At 27.6% G+C, this 25,892-nt stretch overlaps 1 protein-coding gene across 1 annotated transcript in view; it reads right to left on the minus strand.

Annotated features, from left to right (window-relative positions):
- Positions 1–25,892, minus strand: part of LOC122271476 (agrin) — a 373,447-nt gene that overhangs the window by 186,235 nt on the left and 161,320 nt on the right. Inside the window, exon 2 of the mRNA XM_043052884.2 lies at positions 824–859. Coding sequence (XP_042908818.2) covers positions 824–859 — 36 coding nt within the window. The remainder of the gene's footprint in view (positions 1–823; positions 860–25,892) is intronic.

A 25,892-nucleotide genomic window follows, 5' to 3' on the forward strand; every position in this document is an offset into this window, starting at 1 on the left:
CATTCACCCGACAATTCATTTTTTCTCTCCCTTTTTTATTCAGTTTTTCCGTTAAATTATTTTTCTTAGTTATTTTAAACATTTTCATTGCCTTTTCGCTTTTTGATTACAGTGGATTATCTGTTTTGCAATAACATTACAATGAAATAATGGATAAATTATTTATATTTTTATCTTAGCACATCAGTAACCATTGCCAACAAATTTTGGATAACCTCTAATTAAATTTCAATATTAAAATGAACTGTTCAGTTTTTTTTCATACGTAACGGTTCATGCTTAACTTTTAATAGGCGTTAATAAAAACCATACTATATGTATTAGTTGTTACAGTGGCAATGTGGCTGTAGTAGAGTACTAAAGAGCGTATATAGACTGGTTAATTAGTACTTTTCAAAAATTAATTATTAATCCGATTAATTATATATATTAGTCAGTAAGAGTTTTCGTTTTTTTGGTCGGGAGAATGCACTATCGAACAGATGAGTTGTCGGGCAAGCGAACCTGTTTAGAAAACCTACTTGGCAGGAAAAAATAAGCTATCTGGCAACCTAACTGTTGGTAAGAGAAGATGCCTAGCAAACGTACTTGTCGGGCAAATGAGTAACCGGACAAACATATATGTCGAGAAAAGATGTTTTGCAAAAATATCTGTCAGGCAAACGGAGTCTGGTTATCGACTTGCAACCGAGTGTTGGTAAAATGCATCAAACATACCAACTTTCAGCGTACATTTTTTATCATAAATGTTTGTTTTCATTTCAAATACAGATATTTTTATTCCTTCAGAATAAAATAAGAAATGAAATTTGAATCTACTTACTCTCTTGAATGTTTGGTCTTCTTTTGTAAGGAAGATCTGAAAGAAGAAAAAAAATTCCATTTTTAAATTCAATTCAACAATTATGGGCACTCATTGTTGTTTTTTAGAATCAAAACTTCAAACTCATTTCAGCGGAAAAAAGCTCGATAACAGTACAGCACATATTTTGATCCAATTATTATTTATATATACGTTTAATAAAATTACACTTATCTTTAAACTCTTTCCTACAAAGAATCAATTGATGTGGAAAAAAAGATCGCTCTTCTGCGAGCTTTTGATGCTTTTTCAATTCTACTGCGAGAATCGGAACCGTATTTCATTTATTGTTTTCATAAGTAATTCATACAACCATCTTTTAAAATTGAATCTGAGCTATAGATATTTTTTTGCTATTATTTCTTTAAAAATATGTTTTTTTTTTGAACTTCTATCGTTTCTTAAACTGATGTTTCAGTATTTTCACCATGGAAACATAATTGCAGCCTTTTTGTTGCCCCGTTAGCCTCGTGGGTTAAAGTTTTTGAGATTTGGTCTCGTACGTTCATTTTGATTTTAAGATAAATTGCGGAAGAAAATATTTTGATTATTTGTGAAAGATTTACGTTACTTTAGTTCCAATTTATTATATCGAATAGAATGGTTTTTAGTAAATGTAACTTGCACAATGGGGAAGCAACTAAGTAAATTTAGGTAAATTTGAAAAGATGTAATGTAAATGCTAGAGTTCATAAAGAATCATGAAATTGAAATATATGAGGCATGCTGTAAGTTTCGTAATGACACAAAAAAAACATTATAACCATATATCTCTGTGGGAATAAGAAGAATATATTATAAATTCTAAAATGTATAGGATGTATGGAGTAGATGCATAGAGATAGATGTGTGGAGTATATTCTAAAATGTTAGGAATTCTATAAGTTCTGCAATATTTACAAAAAAGGCCATTATAAAACTAGAGTTGAACTTATATACAAATGCATTACAAATTATATCATGGACAATGTCAAACATACTATTAGTTATAAAACGTTAAAGAAAGAAACTCTCTGAATAGCTTTTGATCTATTTGGTAGATTTTCATGTTCTAAGTCATCATGGTTCAAAGGGCTCAGTTACAACCGGTTGTTCCGGTTCAGGTGGTACCAGTTGAGGTGAGAGAGGGGCGGCTTACTATTTGTATTTGAGGTGGTGGTTTCATATTCGGCGATACAAACTGGTTTAGTTTCAGAATCAATTTCAAAATATATCTTTCTTATTTATTTATTTTTAATTATTTAAGACTGTTTTTGTTTTTGAAGGCTTTACAGGTCAATATAACTAATGCAGGGTTGATTGTGAGCCCAACTCAAAAATCCTGAAAATTTCTTGAGTAAAATTATTAATGACGCATTTCAAAAAGTTAATGTCGTTATAAATTTAAATCATTGATATTTTGGTAACATAAAATTCTAAATAAATTATATGCTGCATAATTTAAATGACTAATTAGGTAAAAGTTTACTTTTTTCTCTAATTACATTTATTATTCTATCAGAAAAAATATTTACAAATGAAAGAGATGCAAATTATAAATTCTAGTTCTAATATTTTTAAATAAAATATACAAGAATTTTTATTTATATATGTGATCGATGATATCTTGAAACTTCTGGACCTTGGATTTCCGGAAACCGGTTTCCGGAGCACAATCATCTCTGCTAATGTCCATAATTTAACACAATTACCGAAAAACAATGTCATGATTAACAATATGAAATTTAAAGACTATACTATAGTAAATATGCTAAATAAAACAGGTAAAACACTGCCCCGTTATTTCTCCATTACTCTTTTTTACAAGGTTAAGTGCCAATGCACGATATTCTCTACACTGATGCTCTCCTTTCCCTAATCAGGTGTTGTTATAAGAAAAGTCATCGGATATTAATAATAGCCACACAAGTCTATTATAATAATAAGTCCTGCCAATAAGTCTATGTTTGTTTTTCATAACAGAATTGATTTATTGAAAAAATAAATTTTTCTTTTTCTTTAATAGTCTACTCAGTAAAATTTACAAGAAGCAATAATATGCACTAACTATGGCATGTTAGTGCACATTATTGACTCATTATGGCACTAACTATGGCATTAACAATTATGTGCCAATTATGGCAATCTCCAGACTCACCTTCTAAACAGGAAAAAAGCACCACCTTAAATGGAACAATTTTCCATAAACGCTTCAAATACCACAAACGTTCGCCTTAATAAGAACTACTTTATATTCAAAAATCTTTTTCAAACATAAAAATATTAAGTTAATACATTTTGAATGCCTAAAACCAAGGTAAAGGTTTTATTTTATATTACACTAGCGGGATTCCAGCTCTTCGTGCGGGGAGAATAAATAAATAAATTAGCACAAAATAGCACTTAAATCACGCACAAGACTGAAAGTCATACCAACATAATTAATAAAGTTTAAATAATTTTATTTATTTATTTATTTTTATTTGTTTGCATTCCTTGTGGCTTTACGCTATTATGTTAAACAAAACACAATTTTAGTAGTTCATTTCATCAAATTAAAGATTAATAGCTAATATTTGGTACGATGCTGTGGTTTAAGGTCAACGCATTATTATAACTATTATCAACTATTATAAAATATATTATAATCATAACATTCTCAACTTCACTGGTGTAAGAAATTAAGTTAATTTGCCGACTGGGTCAATTATCTCTAGAACTACTAAACCAATTTTAATGAAATTTAATCTGTGCATACATTGATACAATACCAAACAAATAATCATTCAACAATTGTGATACACGAGCATGATCGTGCGTAACACTCTTTGGAGTCGGAAGGTATGAAATTGCGGTAGGACATTCAGGCCAATTGCCACAGGAAATGATAAACTGCCTTATTTCAAGTATGTAATCACGCTGCAAGGCCTGTATATCTGTAAGAGGGGACCCTACCCCCAATTAACCCAATTTTTGGTTTAATCTGCACCCGCTATTTCATACCTTCCGGTTCCAACGAGTGTCCAGTAGTTCTAGAGATAATCGACAAAGTCTGCAAATTTTTTTAACTTCTTACACCAGTGTATTATAAAACTACACAGTATTCAAGCAGTTTTAAAAGATACCAAATGTAATAAGTTATAACCTATATTAGTGTATTTTCTACCTATTAAAATTGAACTAATAACTATAATTCTAGAATTACCAAATTTAGGCGTCAATACACCACATTTGGCGATTTAAATTTCTTCGAAACGAACTACTACCATTTAACTATTACTTATCTTAGTAATTTCAGCTCTTAGCTTAGCTTTTAATTCATTTAGTACTTACTACTAAGCATAACATCAGCGGTATTTTTATGAACCAATTTTTTTTTACGTTTCTCCTAAATGAATTAGTACCATCTCCATTAACTTTGCTTTTCAGTACATAACTTCTTTTCTTTTTCTATTTCAATTACCGGCGATTTTTTAATGATTTAGTTTTATAGAAACACGTTTTAAAAGCATAAAGTCTCTTGCCAAATTATTAGAAGCACAATAAGATTCTGAAGTAAAATTTTAATTATAAGATGATACTATACAGCTTCATTGTTTTTACGCGACTGAAACCGGTTTTGTTTACGTCTTTTTTACATCTACAAAACCTTTGTACTTGCTTACGTCTGTGTATCAATTGATTAAATGAGACGATATATAATATAAATTTGACGATTTGATGAATTAGACGATATATTATATAAATATAGAATATTTATTACATGAGGTATTATACTAGTGTATTATAATAATTAGACCCAATTATTAGACGCACTATAGTTTTTTAATAATGACATGTTTTGAAACGAGTTTATAGGCAATACTTTTATATTTATACATACATGTAATGGGTTATTATTCAAGAGATTTTTAATATACATCCTATTTGTATTTATTTTTAACGTATTGAGTTACAATGCTAACCAATTGATAAATGAATATAAGCAAGTGTAAATCAGTTTCAGCAGCGCAAAAACAATAATTCTGTAAAACAATAGTGCGTCTAATAATTTGTCCAGGGACTGTAATTACAGAAAAATAGACACGTGGTTACGGATTACTTAAGAAATACTAATTTGATGACGAAGTTCACATAAACTAACCAAGTTCTTATTGATCAATAGGTATATCAGACAAAACGAATAAAAAAAATTATAAAATATTTAATAACGTGTGTAAAACCTTATTTTTACTAATAACAGCTATAAGCAAGTACTACTGTTGTATCCTCAAAACAATTTTTAAAAAAACAAAATCGTCCGCAGTTTAATTTATATTAAAGGCGCTAGTTCCATACCAATTAGAAATTCTATTTTTTAAAAGTCTTTACTGAACTATCTAATAAAAAGTTTTGAAGGATTTTTAAAATCGTGGACAAAAATTGCTCCTTTCACCACCACTTGTTCAAATTTCAAGACGGTAGCACAAACGGTTCTGTCATTATATGAGAGACAGACATATGCAAACGATTACAGTATAAATTCTAAATCTTCTAAATAAATAAAGTTCTTAATAAAATTTAAAATCTTTTAAACAAATAAATTCGTTTAATTCTAAATCTTCTAAATTTACAGTGAAATTCTAAATAAAATTTAAAATCTTCTAAATAAATAAATTCGTTTAATTCTAAATCTTCTAAGTTTACAGCAAAATTCTAAACTTTTCAAACATTTTCTAAAAATTATAAATAATTAGTTATAAACATAACATAAATTTACAGAATATAATATGGCAAACAAAAAATCATCCATTTCGAATAAAATAAATGTTTGAAGATCTAAAAACTATAAATATATTCAGTAAATCAACAGAGTTCTTTTTTTTTTTTCAAACTGATGCTATTATGGATATTTTTAAGAATTTCATTTATTCTTCACAATATGAAGACGGAGCATATTAATTTTTAATCCTTCATACAAACGGAGATTTATTAAAGCTCAGATAAATTTTTTATTTTATTTTTTTCATTTTTTCAGCAGCATTAAACCACACGCAAAAAAAAAGTAAAAACCAGATAGTATTTCAACTTTTAATTTGAATTACATAACAGTGTAAGAGCTAGACTATTCACGCACCGATAAGCAAATAGAAAAATATATACGAATATATTATTTCTATAATTCGACAGAATGAAATGAAGCATGAAAAAAAAATAAAGAAAAAGTTTCTTTGGGACCAATTTATAATAACGATATTAAATTGGGAATTTCATTCTTTTCATTTTAATTTTTTACTTAATGCATTCTCGAGGAAGCAATTACACTTTCATTAAATTTTTCTTTTCTATTGATGAATTGAATTTTTAACTTTGTTTCATTGTAATACTTGGTTTGAATTGCAGTTTTGTTCAGTTCTTTTAATTTACAAAGTATATTTAATGTTTGAAAAATCATTAAATTATTTATCGATATAGTTCTATTTTATACTGATTTTTTTTACATTGCATTAAACGTTGCAGTGTACTTAATTAAAACTTTATTTTTAAAAGAAATCTTGAATGTTAGTTTCTTTGCTTCTTTTCGAAATACAGGTAAAGAGACGAAATAATATCAATAATTATTTGGTAAAGAAAATATTTATGTAGATTTAAGGGATAAATGAAGTTCTATAATTATATAATAATATTAAGAAAAGCATCTGCATCAATAAAAAGTAATATAGTTTTAACATTTTTAACTAATACAATATAAATTTACAATATTGATAAATATTATATTCAACAAAAGTCAGAAATCAATTACTCGGTAATTATACATAGTCCACCTACACATTTGAATTGAATGGTAGCTGTTTACATGCACTTTTTCACAACTGAGTAAAATAATTCTTTTCCCTTAAATTAGCTACTGAAATATTCGAACTGCGGAATTGCTTCTAGATTTCATATCCTGAAATTAGCTACTGAAATATTTGAACTGCGGAATTGCTTTTAGATTTCATTTCCTGAAATTAGCTACTGAAATATTCAAACTGCGGAATTGCTTCTAGATTTCATTTCCTGAAATTAGCGACTGAAATATTCAAACTGCGGAATTGCTTCTGGATTTCATTTCCTGAAATTAGCTACTGAAATATTCAAACTGCGGAATTGCTTCTAGATTTCATTTCCTGAAATTAGCTACTGAAATATTCGAACTGTGGGATTGTTTCTAGATTTCATTTCCTGAAATTAGCTACTGAGATATTCGAACTGCGAAATCGCTTCTAGATTTCAAGGCTCTCTGATAGTCTTATTAAAAACACATCAATATAATTTTACTAAGCACTTTTTGATAAATATTTTTTATTTTTTTTTATAACCGTCGTTGAACAGCCGACCCAATTTTTGGATTTACGACTACTAATGTTCAACGCCGTAGCCTTGTAGTTTTGAACTCAATCCAGAAAAATTCGTACTGGCTGGGATTCGAACCCAGTTCGCCTCATTGGAAGGTGAACGCTCTATTCCCTGAGCCATAGCGGTTCTTTTGATTACCATTAGATCAATCACTAACTATGAAGAAAACTAAATAAATAACTATATAATATAAAATGGAATTGCAAATAAATATTTACTTTAAAGAAGCATGATTAAAATAACTAGTATAACATCCAGTATAACTAGTATAATATCCAAAGGTTAATCTTCTCTCTTACTAGTTCATTATATTTCAATATTTATCGATAGGTTTTTATAGATTTTTATCCAGTTGAAAGCAACATGAGAAATTGCTCTCGGAAAATGCGATCGACTGTAACTTTGAATAAATAAATTAATAAATTATAAAAATATATTATTTATTATACATTACACAGCCCCTGGCCATATCATTAGACGCACTATAAGATTCTATGCAAAATCTTATCACACAGCTTTATTGTTTTTATGTGACTGAAACCGGTTTTCCCTTGTTTACGTTCGTGTATCAATTAGTGAAATTAAACGATAAATAATATAAACTGAAAACGATATATAATAATTGAATAAATTAGACGATATATCATATAAATATAGAATATTTATGATATCAGATATTACATTAGTATATTATAATAATAAGACCAAATTATTAGACGCACTGTAGTTTTTTAATAATTGCATGTATTGCACGAGTTTATATGCAATACTTTGATATTTAAATATACATCCAATGGATTTTTATACAGGAGATTTTCATATACTTCCTATTTGTATTTATTTTTAACGTATTGCATTACAACGTTAACCAATAGATACACGAATATAAACAAGTGCAAACAGGTTTCATTCGCGTAAAAACAATAATAATGTATAGTATCACCTGATAATTAAGGTTGTGCATAGAAACTTATAGTGCGTCTACTAATTTGGTCAATGACTGTATATTTATGTATATATTTATATATTATAATATATTGATTATATCACTCATGAGCTTCATTTTGTGGCACTAATAAAAAAACACGCGTTTTGGACTTAGAACAGGCGTAAATATAAAAATACACATTCTTTTCAACGTGAATACTAGCACAACTCATAATTCAACTTGAAGGTAATCTTCGTTTAAGCAAACGAAAGCATTTCCTTAGCAATGAAAACTGTAAATCCACTTATCTCAAAACATGATTTTTTGAGTTGTGCAGCTATTGCAGCCCATGAGCGATATATTATATAGTTATATACTTATTTAAAATTGTACATTTATTATATATTATTATAAACACTAATCACTGTAATTAAATTTGTGTAATTTTACTTTATTTCATGGAATAAAATGATTCGATTCATTTCTACGTATAAAATGATTGCATTCGATTTTCATATATTACTTGAATTTATTGAAAAAAATAAAATAATATTCCAGAAAACATTTTTGTTTATTTTTTATTTTTGAGAACTTTAAATGTATTTTTAATCAAATACCTCAAATAATTCAATAAAAGCGTTAAGATCAAAACAAAATATTTACTGCTATATAGAACCAGTTATAATCAATATTTAAACAACATACTGGAAGAATGGATAAATATACCTTATAATAATAATAATAAATCCAATAACTTACGATATTAAATAGAATTGAGAATAAATATTTGCATATGAAAATATGTTTGTTTAAAATATTCTATTCTGATTATTAGGACATAAAAAAATTTGATATTTTTCTCGTCCATTCATTATTTTTCAGTATTTATAGATAAATTTTCATTCACTCGAAAAAGACAATCCGACAAATTGTTCCAGGAAATTGAAAGAAATCAAAATAAAAAAAATGGCAGGGGAACGAAGCTGAGTTATTCAGTCATTAAAGAGTGGTCGATAACATTCAATTGCGTTCATTCTTTTCATCGACTTTGCAAGTGATCATTAATACATGGAATGAAAATAAACGAATCACAAAATCATATTACCACAGAGTTAGAAAACTTTGACCCGCGTGAATTTAATTTTCACTAAAATTAATATTTAATTTGGGCAAAATCATGAGTACATTCTTAGTCTGTCATAATTCCTTTACATAGCAAAAATTAATATATCAGTAAAAGCCTTTTCAAGGCTTTTTTATTCATGAAATTCTGAGGATGTTTCATTAGAATAAGTCAAATAATTCTGCAAAGGTTCAAGTAGAAAAATATTTTAAGTATCCAAGTACATAAGAAATAACCACAGAGTAAAAAATCTTTGTTCTTGACGAAATCGTTTCTAGTCAAAGTTATGAAATAGCTTTCGTCACTTCCTCGGGGAAACAAATTTTGTCAAAATACATCGTCATTCTATTTTTTTTCTAAAAAAAAGAGAAAAAACTCGTTACTCATAATGCATTTCCCTATACTAACAATCACTTTTATTTCACTTTTTCATGTATTTCACTTTTTCATATCGATTTGTAAATGTCGCTAAACTAACACAAGAAGGGCAGATAGAACAGAAAGATAAATTACACTTATGACTGAATTGGGATTCGAACCCGCGAACTGCCTAGGTAGAGGTCAACTCCTTGACCATTTTCGACTGTACAATCATCATTCTATTTTCGTCATTGAAGTTAACCATCTCCAACAGTGAAGATAAGATTTCTAATTGATTCGTCATATTTTTCAGAGTTCACGTTTTGTCAGAAATCTCAGGATTTCGTGACGAAATGATTCTTAAAATTAATAAAACATAGCTCAAGCATTGCTGAATCGTCAAACGTAATAATTTTATATCTGGCAGCGCAGTTGCTAAGTAACACCCATAACACAAAAAATAGATTAAAATACATAACCATATTACTGTACCAAATAACATAAAATATTTAAAAGAATTCTGAATAAATATTTGCTTTTACAGGGTGCGTATCCAAATATTTCAACCAAAAATAAGCACCTCTTAAGTACTTTTTTTAAAACACTCAAAAATATTTTTAAGCACTATATACATTAACAAAATGCAAAATAATGTTCAAAGACATTACATGATCATGATAAAATAACTAGTTTCTGAAAAAGAACTCTTTTCTTGATTATATTAGCCACCATAAAAATATCGAGATATTTTTCGGTTCAATTTCAGAGGGTGGAAAATGAAGCTTGAAACTGAGAATACAATCTTGCAAAATGCCGCAGAGTTGCACATGAGAGTGCAATAATCTCACCAAATCCAGCTCAGTAGACGCACATGCCGACTCGCAAGTATTTCGACAAACATGTAAAATGATTGGCGTTTTTATACGCTATGGATCAACGGTATGCCGAAATAGATTGTGGTTGAATAAATTGTGATTAACGTTGAATAGAACAATGTGAAAAGCATTATACGTGGCAAAATTCGACATGGTGACGAAAAAAAAATCTCATATTCGAAAAGGAAAATTAAGCACTTTTTAATAACACCCCGTGAAAAAAGTACCTTTAAGGGCTTTTAAAAAACGAAAATCGGAAATAAGCACCTTTAAGCACTTTTTAAAAACGCTACGCACCATGTTTGAAGAACGTCCTGTTTAAAATCCTTCATTCTCATTATTAGAAAAATAAAATAAAAATGTGATCTTTCGCACTCCCGTTCATTAAGCTTCAACATTTATAGATAGGTTTTTATAGATTTTGATCCACTCGGAAAAGACAATCCGACAAATTGTTCCCAGAAAATGAGAGAAACTAAAATAAAAAGTAAAATAAAATATTTAAAAAAAATGAAGGTAGGGGAACGGAGCTGAGTTCTTCTGTCATTAAAAAGCGCTCGATATCGTTCGATTGCATACATTCTTTTCAGTAACTTTGCAGACGATCATTAATATATAGAATGAAAATAAATGAGTCACAAGATCATTATACAGGCAGGGTTTGGTACCTGTGACAGGCGTGAATTTAATTTTCACCCAAATTAAATTTGGATAATCTAACTTCATTACTTAGAAAAGAAAAGGCTATATTCTTTTTGTTCGTTTTCTCTATAATGGAACAAAAAAATAAAAAAAAGGCAAGCGATTTCTTTAAAATGCTTTGTTGCCATTGAATAAGACCGAATTGTTTAAAATTTCCTATTGACCTAAGATTTTTTTTTCTTCTTTTTGAAGGATATGTTATTGATTTTGTAACTACTACTTTCTTTTCTTCAAAGATTATATCATTATCATTAAAGCTGTTTAAATCTGCAAAGAAAATGCTTATGGGTGATGATTTATTGCAAAACATGTTAAATAAATTAGGACATTTTTAATAGTGACACGAATGTAGGAAAATAAATTGATTGCCGTGAAAAGCTTTATTAAATCACGAACTAAAACGGGAATAATATTACTAATGCGGGGGGAAACATGTATTAAACCATGAAATACTTGGAGCATCATAAAATACAGGGTATTGCAAAAATGATCAGAAAGTAAAACAAAGTTTACGGTGTTCTACTTTTAGAAAAAGTAGAGTTTTCACGCACTAAGTTTAAAAACTATTCAAAACTTTTCTAACTGCTGGCAACAGTGACCAATAGAAATTAAAAAGTAGTATTTTTAAAATAACCCCTCTTAGCCGCAATAGTTGTTTACAGTCTGAGAGTAACATGGATAAGTGCAAGCATTTCAGTTCGAATGATCTCACAAAACAAAAAACAATATATATATATATATATAATATTATTTTTATTGCTTTGTCATATTTTGACAAGGTTTGAATTTAATTTTCATACTTGATATGAATAAATTATCCAGCTTGTTAAGCAGCAACCCATCTTTCCGTTTTTATTTAATTCAGCTTTCAAGTTATCGGTTATGAGATACCTGGTATAAAAGAGACAACTAATGCACTTGAACCAGATGAGTCAAGGGATAGAACGTTCGCCTACCAATGAAGTGAGCCGGGCTCGAATCCCGGCGATGACTGGTCGATACGAATCCACATCCGGCTTGTACCGACCACAGTTCTGACGTGAAATATCCTCAGTGGTAGACAGATTATGGGTTAGAGTCCCCTTGCTGTGAGGCTAGCCGTGGGAGGTTCTCGTGGTCCTCCTTTCCATGTAACGCAAATGCGGGTTAGTTCCATCAAAAAGTCCTCCACGAAAGAAACTTTCTCCCAATACTTGATCCAGGAGTTCCCCTGTGTTCTGGATTGAGTTCAAAATTAAAAAGCTACGTCGTTGCACATTAGTAGTCATTAATCCTAAATTGGGTTATAAAATAAAATAAAATCTGTAAAAAACCTGGTCCAAATCGATGCTTCCATTCTTGAGTTAGTAGCATACATCCATACGGACAGACTTTCGCTTTCATGAGTAGAGAGTAGATTTGAAAATATTATTGCTTTGTTTAATAAATTTATCAAAAATATACTAATTTAGTTCATTAAGAAATTGAAAGAAACAAGCAAAATGGAGAGCTTCAAATTAATTAATGAAATTCTAAACATTAATTATTTAATATGATTGTTTCATAAAATTACAATTAGAAACATAATGATAAGACTAATCTCGCCATGTCGAAATATGCGATTTGTTTCAAGGAAATTAATTTACGATTGTATTTTAACGAAATTAATATATCAAATTTTATGAAATTAATTAATGGCAGATGAAAATTTAATTACCGATGAACTAAATTTTCATTATATTCAAAGTTTCTACAGATTTCTTAATTAAAAGATGGCAATAGTTAAACTTATGTATGCTGAATTATTTAACAGAATTTAATTAAACGAACGGACAGTTGCAGTTTAATTATTCAATACATTAACTAAATATATAAATTTTAATTAACAAGTGGCACTTAAAAAAATTTAAGTAAAAATCTAAATTTAAAATTATTAAAACTAAAAGCGTTGAGATTCAGAAGAAAATTGAAAAAATAATTTTTGAAATTGCATACAATGTGCAACACATTAACATAACTCACCATTCCTTTTTATAAAATAGTAAATAACTCAACAAAAAAATTTTCTTGATTAAAATACTCAACTAAGTTATGCTAATTAACTAGTGTTAACTATTACTAAAAATTAAATTTAAAAAAAAATGCTTTATCACCTTTTAAAAATATACTTCGACATAAAAACAAACATAAAACTTAAACTTTAATACAGGAAATATATTTTTAATTATCCATTCTTAATGGTAGTACATTTTTTAAATAATTGAAAAAATGTAAAAAAATACATTTGTGCTTTAAGAAAGGGTTTTTAATGTAAACAATAAGTCAGTTAGAAACAGTTTTTCTTTTTCAATTTCGTTCAGTATACTTGAAATTCTTTATTAGTTAATTAGCATAACTTCTTCTTTCAATAAAAATCTTAGTTTTTTAATAAAAAAGGTTTTTCATAAGTAATTATTATTTAATGCTCTTCACAAATAATAACGAAATTCCCATGTCAAAATTTCATTTACATCATTTTTTGAGAAAAAAAACTTTGAATTATTATGTGGATACGTTAATTTTATTCAAATTTCTGAACCCTAATTTTCATGTTATTATTGTCATTACATACTTCCTAGTTTGTAAATGTCCTTTCTTTAAGAAAAATATATTGATATAATAATATATAAAATATATAAAATATATAAAAGTATAAAATATATCATATATATATGAATAGAATCATTCTTAATATCTTCCTAAACATAAAAAATCTGTTAAGTTTTGCTGATCTCACCCAATAAGCAAATTTCAAATTCTATTCTTTTAATCTTTTGTTTTATAGAATCTAACTTTTTATTGCAAATCAAATGCAGAAATAATTATTACTTCATGCCACTACAACCTCACATCAAAAACACTCATTATGCAAAGTATGAAAAAAAATACACATTATGCTTTGCACATTATACAAAGGTTTTTTTCGCTGGTCAATAATGGACCTTTTCCTGCATTCCGAAATTCCTGTTCTCTGTAAATAATGCGCCTTAATTGATACTTAATTTGGCTAGGCGTATAGACTATAGTGTTAACAATGCAATTTTTCGATATTGTCGTCTTTTATGTGGGACTTTTTAAAATAATGCATGCGCACGAAATTTTCATACATAAAGTTAAAAGTAAATAATTTATTTTTGTCCAAAATTTAATGATTTTGACATCTAATTGAATTCCGTCTAACAACATAACTTCGAAAAGACATCTGTAATTCAATATATATATATATACATACTGATGTTTTTTTAAGGTCAAGTGTCACTGCCCGGTGGTATATATTTGCCCGATACTCCAAACACTGATGTTTCTTCTAATCTATCGTCAGTAAGTATTAAAATATAGAATAAATATAAATATGTCAAATAAATATAATAATATTAAGGAATAAATTAATTTAAAATTGGATATAACAAATATTTCGGACATTCACCAAAGCGACTATGTGATTGTTGACATTCACCGGTGAGAGTCAGAAATAAGGGTATTTAGCAAATATTTCGGACATACACCAAGCGACTACGTGAATGTCGACATTTTCCAGATTTAGGTGTTTTACCGTAACATATATATATATAAACATAATTATAATTCACATCTAGAGATACGTATAATCCACAACATAGAATAATCATAATGGACATTGCTTCATTAATTAAGCGAATCATTCGAAATGCTACCCAGAAATGAATGATCTTCTCTAAGGACATAAATAAGAGATAAGGGGGAATGATTATAGAGTGGTTAAATGAGAGAAAATGATTCTTGACACAAATGATTGCTAATTTTCATATACATTTAGTTTGCCTCGGTGCGAATACCGAGTTCGAATGAAGATTTCATTACGGAGATTACATTAAATAAGCCTAATTTGACGTGAAACACTTGTTAACTTTAGAAGGGAAAATCAAGATACGGAATACACTATAGAACCAACACTAACGATCCGATCAAAAATGGACTTTTTAGACTGTTTTAAGGGAATTAAAACACTGGAAAATTAAAAAAAAATTAGCATGAATTAAAGCTACAGTAATATGGTTAAAAATTAAATAAAAGACATTAATATAACTATGACTAATGTAAATAACATGAATTAAATTTAATTAAAATTCGCTCTGTTTTAAAATAAGGCGAAGAGCTCCACGTCTGGGACGTCAATTTATATATATATATATATATATCTAATGATTTTTTAGTAAATCAGTATTGAGAGCAACATGATTGAAGAGTCCAGTGGTGCATAATCTTCTTTTATTAAGTTGCGATGGTGAAATAGCAGTTTNCTTATTATTTTATTTTATTATTCTAAACGAAATGCTTTCTCACACTTTTAAATTCACATCCTGTCCTTTAATCTATTTTTGGCTCAACTATGCATTTATTAAAAGCAAGATATTTTCCCCTTGCTCTCTGTGGGAATCGCTCGACCTATTTGATAAACCAATTACAATTACTAAGATTTCCCTCTTTCCCTAAATTGAAGCATTTTACGGATTTACTTTGCAAGATTTTCCCTAACATATAATCGGGAAGCACACATTTTCGTGTACACTTTCATGACTGCTCTCAGTCTAATAATTAATAAATAACTTTTGTAATTCTTATGTGTGATATTCACACAAAACTCTCAAATAATCATTAATCAGACCGTATTCATAAAGTTAACTGTGAGAAAAACCATCATTAAGACACATTATGACACATACAAAATTTTAAAAAAATAATCAAATGCATTTTACCTTGATTATTTTTAGTAACCCATTAAAGAATGAGAATTGATATCAGGCTAAAGATAACAAATTTGTATCATTTTTTTTAAACTTTTTCAAAAACTATATTTCTTTTCATTGTTTTATTCGTTTGTTTTCAAAGAAATGAAAATAATTTTTTTTTATATTTCTGTGCATCAGAAATTTCAAGAAAAGAATAAAAGAGGAAATCCGACTTTAAATTTAGCTTTATACAAATTAATATAGATGTTGTTCAAATATTAATCATTTCTAACTAACCCAATTTCGAAACTATTAGATTTTATTTTTAGAACATAAAATGCAGGTAAAGAGTAAGTTTTCATTTTTTCAAAGAAATTATTTTAATGGTATAAAACTTGTTAAAAATGGCATCAGGAATCAAATCTATCTTTTATATACTCCAACAAATAAACTATGGGATAACAAAAACAAAGTCTAAATGTGAAAAAAATAGCAATTTTGAAAACCATAAATACATAGGAACATTTGAAACTAATTTCAAACACATATTTGCAACTTTCCTGAACCTGTAAAATAAAATCTTCAGAAATATTATACAAGTGACATGAAAATATCTCAAAGACTTCACTACACCAATAATAACTGCTGCTAAGTTCGTCATGGAATTTTTGTACAGGAAGAGAATCCAGTAGCTTTTTTTTATCAAATTCAAGACTATTAACTTGTTTCTAGTGATACTGAGAAGTAAGTTTCATTCAAAAGTAAATTTTCATTTCTGAATTTATTATAATAGCGCTGGCAATGCAAAATTACTGAGAACTGAGACGCAAAGTTAGTGGATGAATTCTATCTTTTTCATTTCCAAACAAATGAAATTTAATAAACGAATGTTAAAAAGAAGAAAATATATAAATGTAAACAACAATAGTTCTGAATACCATAAATGTCAAAAGCGATGAACTAGATCATTTATTTTTCTGGAATTCGAAAATGATGATAAATTACAAAACGATGGTTGATCTAGTTTCGCCTTCGTTATTGTTGTATTTAAGTGATCTAGTTACGCCATCTATGTTTTTCAGCTTTGATTTGCTCCTGAATATGATGTTTATTATTTGGTAGAACTGTTATGTTTAAGATTAATCAAAAGTTGTTAAGTTTTTTAACATTAGTATTGGTAGTTTTTTCCAACAGACTTGTGTTTTAATTAAGTTCTAGTTCGTGTTTTAACAGTAATTACGCACAAACATTTGAAACCGATTTCAAACACATATTTGCAACTTTCCTGATCCTATAATAAAAATTTATAAATGCCAGAGTAAAAGTTCGCAACAAAACATCCATGAAAATTAGCAATCGATTGTTAAACATTTTGAATTTTCCTTATCTTGTTCGACTTAGTCACGTAAGTGACATGAAAATATCTAAAAGCCTTCACTACTCCATTAATAATGCTGCAAAGTCCACCATGGATTTTAGACTAAAGAGCGCAAAAATAAAATAAAAATATTTTATTTACTCCATGGGGCTTCTACAGGAAGAGAAGCCTGTAGCTATTCTTACATCCTGTATTGACCTTCGGGAAAGAAGAAGCCTTATTGAATTTGCCTTACTGCATCTGAATAGTCCCTTCGGGATTCCATTTAACTCGATAAAAGTTACCTTCCTCTTTGCAGATGGGTAACTCGCGAGTTACTCCGTGGATTCCAGATGGCTCAAGAAAAAAGTTAATGCTGAAACTTGAGTTGACGGCAGCAGACATGGGAAGCGTGTCTTGTTTAATTTGAAAGAATTAAGAAGTTGTCAAAAGTGCTCTTCCACTTAAAGATTTATTTATGAACAGAAGGGACATCGTAAAAGACATTGATTTGTGGATTTTTGTGTTTAGGTATTGGATTTATTTTTATAAAAGTCAATTGTTGTTTGCTCTCTAATTTACTTATTATCGTTAAACATTTTAATTACCATTTTATATTCATAGTTTAAGTAATTAATAGTTCAATTATCATGTTAACATATCATATTACATATATTATATTGCAGAAATTTACACAATCAAAACATTACTGCACAAATTATCCTACATTATCACAAATTATCATATTATCATTAATACACAAATTATCCAATTAACAGTATAAAACAAATGTTAATTACTACTTTACTTATACTATATTACTACTTATTATTTCACTTACTGCAATTCGGCAGTAAGGAATAAGTGATATGTTAACATGATAGTTCAATTATCATAATAACATATCATATTGCATAAATTATATTACAGACATTTACATAATCAAAACATTACTGTACAAATTATCATACATTAACACAAATTATCATATTATATCATTAATACACAAATTATCCAATTAACAGTATAACACAAATATTATTTACTATTTTACTTTAACTATATTACTACTTACTATATTATTATTTTACTTAATTACTGTTTCACTTATTGTAATTAACACACGTTAATTATCTCATCTATTTAATATCTAAAACATATGTTCAGCAACAACAGTGTAAAATGTTTTTAACTTGAGGAAATTTATAGACGTTGTAATTTTTCTTTTCTAATGATAGAAATTTTTATGTATATATTTATTTATGTAATATTTTTTAGAGATGGACTCTTACACACCCGTCAGACTAAAAATTCCCTAAAGGGTATTTAAAAATAGGGTTTCGCGTTATACACATAGATGTATGGTAATTATTTTTTTTATTGTTCTGTTAACATAATAAAGAACATTTGCATAAGTGCATGGTTACCGGCAAACGCTATTTGACCTTCATAGCGCATGCGCAAAAATTACCGTAAACAAGTAACGTATGGCTTAAATGCAACCTTTGTATAACGTTTGCCAAAACTTCAACCTTAACGTTGTTTCTCAAGAGCCACAAGTTTCAATATATATGATAATTTGTTTCAGTTTTAAAAAAGTCTTAGATAGCTAACTTCGTCTTTCAGTTTTTTTTTTCACTTTAACCATGGACTATTAAAACTGTATTAATTTTCTAATATCAACTTTCTTTATTATAAATTTACAAAACCCTAATACAAAAAAAAAGTTTTTTCAGTCAAATGTTAATCCCTCTGATGAAGATTCTTGAAAGTTTTACAGTTTACACAGAAAAGTTCTAATAAATAAAATTAAAACCTATACAATGTACACAAGGGTGAATCTGCATGATGCTGAACATTTTTCTTAATTATTTTTAAAACTGAGTTTACGACTTTCAATGTTAAACTAGGTAGCCTTGTAAATTTTAGCACAATTTAGAAGAAAAAAGAAATCCTGGTTGGAGATCCCAGTTAATTTCCTTTTTTTGGTTCGTTTAGTTCAGATGCACGTTCTATAACAGTTTATTTTATTATTTTACTTTATAACCGTCGTCGAACAGCCGATCCAATTTTGGGTTTACGACTATTCATGTTGAACTCCGTAGCCTTGTAATTTTGAACCAATCCAGAAGACAAGGAAACTCCTGATCAGTACCCCCAGAGGTGTGACTTGTAATGGGAACATGGAGGACTCTATGACTCGTCAGATTTAACGCGCATCAGTCACCATTTACTTCACGTAGAGTCTTCGGGATGAGGGGATCGAACCCACAACCTCTTGGACATGGTCCAATGCCCTACCAACTAGGCAGCCCAATAGCAGTTTGTGTCATATTTCACTTCAATGCGATACAACTCATATTATCGGAAACTTTCTTTCATGGGGAATGTTTAATGGCATCGTCGAGTTATACTTGATGTGCTGAGAAAGCCTGACTTAAATTATAATTTTAGTTTTCGAAGAATTTTTCAAAAATTTATCTTTCAAGAAAGTGGCACAGCTAAGAAAAGAGGACATCAGCAAATCCTGATGACGCTAATTCGTTGGTTAACATATGTCAAATTTCGCTAACAAGGCAAGCAGCACTTGCAACTTAGTTTTTTTTTTTTAAAAAATAAATAAAAAAAAACATAAACAAACATATCGCGGAAGAATACGAAGATATCAACTATGTTTTTTCTGAAATTATTTATTTTTACTGACAATGAATTAATGTGAGTAGCATATTATATATCAAAGACCTTTTTTGGAGTGTTGAATAGATTTTCGCATATAACTGCAAACGGATTGCAAAATATGGTTCTTATTTAGTTAATGTTTAATAAATAATGTACATATTTAAAATTGAGAACATTGTAATTTTGAGTAAAATTAAGTATTTAAAAATTTAATAAAAAAAAATTACGTGTTAAATTTTTATGACAAGTGAAAGTGAACGATATCGACTTTCTCCCCATGGATAAATGAATGCATTTGAACAATTCTCAATAGAAAAATACGTATGGCATAAAAATATATACCTCATATCTCATTTTTTTTCGTCTACCATAAAATAAATAACAAAAAAATATTAAATAATAATTCAAATTTATTTCTTGCAAAAATATATTTTTCGATAGAATAAGTCGGTGAGAATGGTTTGGAAATTACTAAATTAGTCTTAAAGACATAACCAAAAACTCAAAACATGTAATCAACGTTAAGAACACCAAATTTCATCCGTATTCCTCACTATACTATTAAGGTCACAATTTTCAAATTCCTCCCCCCAATTCTTTGAGAGTCAAAATACCAAATATATAAAAAATATATATATTTATTCAGATAAAGTAGTTTTGTGTCTCATTTTGTAAAATAATTAATAATTAGTTCTAATTAATTAGAATATTCAAAGTCACCCACAGGAACTATTAAAATTGACGCGTAGTAAGTAAAAATCATCCAAGTTATTTATTGTGATATTGTTTTGTGCACGGTACCTACTTAGCAAAGAGGAATTTAATGTATTTTATGAATTAATAATTAGGAGTCACGTGAAGCAAAAAGAAAAAAAAATCGATACCATTTTAAGAGAAATTTTGTTCAATTAAATCAATAATAGTTTTATTTTTCAATTAAAATATCATTTTAGTACAACTAACCTATTATCCTGCAAAAATTTAAAATCAAACACAACATTAAAAAAATGTAAGCTATTTACACGTGTGTTTAACTAATCAATAATTAATTAAACTTTCAGTATACAAACCATACAACGAGTTTTGAATCCTGAAGGTTAATATAGTTAGTTAAAATCATTCAGCAACGAGGAATATGAATTAATAATTAGGAGACACGTGAAACAAGAAGGGCAAAGAATATTTTTCGATACCATTTTAAGAGAATTTTTGTTGAATTAAATCAATAATTAGCTTTATTTTTCAATCAAAATATCATTTATTACATATAACTTATTATTCTTCAAAATTTTAAAATCAAATATAACATAAAAAACTAAGCTATTTACACACGTGTTTAACTAATCAATAATTAATTAAACTTATAGTATACAAACCATACAACGAGTTTTGAATCCTGAAGGTTAATAGAGTTAGTTAAAATCACTTAGCAACGAGGACTTTCATTTATTACATGAATTAATAATTAGGAATCACGTGAAACAAGAAGGAAAAATTTACCATTTACCACTATCGATACCATTTTAAGAGAATTTTTGTTCAATTAAATCAATAATAAGTTTTATTTTTCAATCAAAAAATACCATTTATCACAATTAACCTATTATTCTTCAAAAATTTAAAATCAAATACAACATAAAAAAGAACTGTAAGTTATTTACACACGTGTTTAACTAATCAATAATTAATTAAAATTTTAGCATATAAACTATACAACGAGTTTTGAATTCTGAAGGTTAATACGGTTAGCTAAACATTAGAGACAATCAGTAATTCCACAATTTTTTCTTTTAAATAACAAATAAAGTATTTCCTAACGAACAGAAATAGTTTTAATTAAAACTTGATAAATTTCTGTATTTCTCGCCAAATTTCCTTTTTTTATTTTAGTTTTGGCGAGAAGAAGAAAGAAATTGCTATTCAGCGATTACCCATCTCTAATGAAACTTTCTCTCATGCTGTAAAATTGAAAGCTGTGTATTGATTTTTTGCCCTCCAAATGCCGTTACAATCACAGAACTTCTCGTGTTATTTAAGGAAATTAATGTTTCTTTTTCGTACCATCGACTGGTCATTAGTAACTTCGTAAGATGACCTTTACGAACAAATTATTTTTGAGGTGGCATGTTTTGGCATTAATCGTAACTCATATCGTAATAACATAAATTTGAAAGATAGTGCGTTGGTATATTAGAGTGAGTTTAAATTTTAAAAAATATATATAATTCAACGCATTAATAATTAAATTCATACCTAAATTTCAATCCGCTTAAATTACATTTTTAAATGTATGTGATTTCAAAAATAAATAAAATTTTATGATTTGTTGATCAATCTAATTAGTTTTTGACATTTTAAAAGAAAATTTGGGGTTAGTTTTACGATGATTGCAATATATTTATTAGTTTATTAAACAAATAGAACTGAAAGATTTTTTTTTGCAATTCCTACAATTAAGTTCACTCTCCGTATATATTATTCGAATTTTCAATCGTTAATGAAATACTTTTTTAATCATACACTCAAGTTCAATTTCTTTTGAACTAGTAGTGAATGACACTTGACTCTTAATACAGTTTTATCAAATATTAGTAATTTATTAACTAAATAGGGATTAGCGAAAAACGAAATGGAATTTTCTGATGGGTTAAACATTTGTGATTGTTTTAAGTCTTACTATAAGCGATTCAGTTTTTCGCAAATTTCAAAAATAACATCAGTGATAATTTTTAACTTATAGATCTATTTGAACAAAAAAATAGTTTATTGAGCACATTTAAATATTTATTTATTTTATATTCGCTGTGTCAGGTAAATTCAATAAAGAACATGACGTGGTAGCACGTGTGGACCACGTCACCAAAATAATACTTTTATTGTTGCCTGATAACGCACGCTTTTATTTCCAATTGTTACTATTAGTTCATACTCTCCCTATAACTTGTTCAAATTTTCAATCGTTTATAAAATACATACTTTTTATTCATCCACGCAAGTTTAAATACATATTTTTAAACTTGTAGAGGATGGCACTTTATGTTAATACAGTTTTTTGAAATATGAATTTAGTAATTAAGTTTAATGAATTAATTTGAGTTTTACATGGGAGAAAAATTTTTATAATTTAATAAAAAGTAACTAAAATAAAATTTTTCTTTATTGACCTAAGTATGAATTGACTTTAATTTTCTTTATTATATTAGTTGCTTTTTATTCTACTCTGCCATTAATATGTTTTTATTTTAATTATTTTCTTAATTAAGAGTTTAAAACTAAAAGAGTTGTTTCTTATTGTAGCGTAATTCTACTACATTTCTTTATTACACTTCATTTTAAGACAAATTTATATAAATCGGTATCTAATTTTAATTAATGTTTTACAATTATTATTGTTTGGTGCAAAATACATCAATAAACTGTTAGAAATTTCTCGGAAAAAATGGTTAAATAACACTTTATTGAATGGTTATATTACCATACTTAATCAAAACAGTCTGATAAATAAAATGGTAAAACCATAAATAAAAAAACCATAAATAAAATGGTAATCAAAATGCTAATCAAACTTAATATTTCTTGTTTGTTTTGAAATGGTTTGTGCAAGAATGTTTTAATTTAATAAAAAGTTGCTTACGTGCATACAAACAACTAGAAAACTTCAAATAACTGTGTTCAAGAAACACCTGGAAATCTCAGAAGTTTGAAAAGTCCAGGACCCATCCTGGGCAGTCGAGGGGGTGAAAAATGAAAAGTATGTTTAAAGCACGTAGGTAAAAATTCAAATCATATAGCAGGCCCAAATACGTACACATTTTTTTCATTCGTCAATTATTTTACTTATTGCTACCAGGCTAAGTCAATTAAGCGCGTCAATGCCTAGTTTGGTTATTTAATACAGTTTAATTAAATAAATAGCACTGCACTTCAAAATGAATATTTTTGTATTTTAGCCATATTAGTATTAAATATAGTTTGATTTAAACAGGGTTCGTAACTAAATTATTTAACAAAAAAAGCACCTTTTAAGCACTTTTCAGGCACTCAAAAATTATTTTTAGCACTTTAAAAAAAATATCATAATTAGCCAGGGTTGGAAAGTTTTTGATAATTGACGTTTTTCTTTTGTCTTAATTGTCATGTCAAAAAAAAAAACCTTTTGACATTGTTTTTAATCTTGTCGAAAATTACGAAATTTTAAATCATGTAAAACGAATAGCGTTTTCATACGCTGCAGACTGACAATACGCTGAAATAGATTGGGGTATTGTTATATAACAATTTAATTGAATATAACAATGTGAACTGCGTCTTTTTGCATAATTCGTAGCTAAATTCAACATGGTAAAGGAAAAATGCAATTTTGAAAAAAGGAAATTTCAGCACTTTTTAAAAACACTCAAAGAATAAAGCAACTTTAATTGCTTTTAAAAAGCGAAAATAGGAAATAATAAACACCATTTAGCACTTTTTGAAAACACTACGCACCCTGTTAAAGGTATTTAAATTAACACTGTTCAAGTCTTTTTACTACTTAAATAAATAACACTCAATTTTATTACCATACAAAATTTTTATTTTCAATTCTTTTTCTTATAGTATTTTGTTTTATTATGTTAAATTTTACAAAAATATTTATTTCTTTATAAAACTTTATTTTATAAAAGTTTAAGTTATTAGATGTTTACCTAATTTTATGCAATTTTAAGTTATGTTAAGTTATGATAGACCTCTTATGTGGTTAATTTTTAAAAAAGTTTTATAATGACAACGAAAAAAATTAAAATTAATTATCAAAATTAAATATTTTTAACTGTTTTATTTTTTATTGACTCCAACAGTTACAGCTTAATAGCTTCTAAAAATAAGTTGTTGTTTTTTTTAATTACAAAATATCTTTGTGCTAATATTTAAAAGCGATAAGTTGAATTTTAAATCAATAGCATCCTAATTGATAGTTCATCTTTAACTTTCGTTTAGTATATAATTTTATTTAGTACTCAAATTAGTGTGGCATAATTTTTTTGTACCATTTAATTTTTATAACCATCCAATTTTGCAATAACATTTCTATTTTATTTGTAATTAATTTTACTATAGTATTTGATTTTTATTCTAAGGTAAAAATGAAGAACGTTTTACAGTTTAGTCTAAATAAGCTTATTTTTAAGAAGTTTCATAATGATTAGAAAATGTAAAAATATTAAAAAAAATAAGTTTTCAAAATTATATTACATAATTTAAATTTTTTATAAGAACACCATATAATGCTAAAAACAAATTTGTAACAAAAAAACCCATTAATTTTCTTTCGAAATACAAAAAAGTCGTATGTAAACTTCTTAAGAATATACAAACCAGGAGGTTTCTCATATTTTTCCCCAACAATACGCACTTTAAAACAGCAATTACAAATACCTTGACAAGAATTTTATACGAACACCAATTACTGCTAAACAAATTTTTTCAACGCAAAAACCTATTATTCCATAAATTCGTTTCTGAATTACAAAAAAGCTTATGAATACTTTTAAAAACATATACACCATGAGATTTCTCCTTTTTTTCACCCATTATGCACTTTAAAATAGCACCTACAAATACCTTGACAAGAATTTTATACGTACACCAATTACTGCTGAACAACTTTATTCGACACAAAAACCAATTAATTTTTCTGAAATACAAAAACGTTATGTGCAAACTTCTTAAGAATACCATTCTTCTCATTTTTTTCTCCACGTTACGAACTTTAAAACAGCACTTACAAATACCTTGACAAGATTGAAAAATGTACTAAATCACATTTATCACTCGATTTCACGTGATAGAAGGAGTTAGTTACCACATCAAAGTGGGATCTCTTTACCTCCAGTTATAGATTTTATATTCATCTATCCGAAAGTGACACTAACTTTCTCTCTC

The sequence above is a fragment of the Parasteatoda tepidariorum genome, chromosome 7 (assembly GCF_043381705.1).
Source record: "Parasteatoda tepidariorum isolate YZ-2023 chromosome 7, CAS_Ptep_4.0, whole genome shotgun sequence".
NCBI lineage: Eukaryota > Metazoa > Arthropoda > Arachnida > Araneae > Theridiidae > Parasteatoda > Parasteatoda tepidariorum.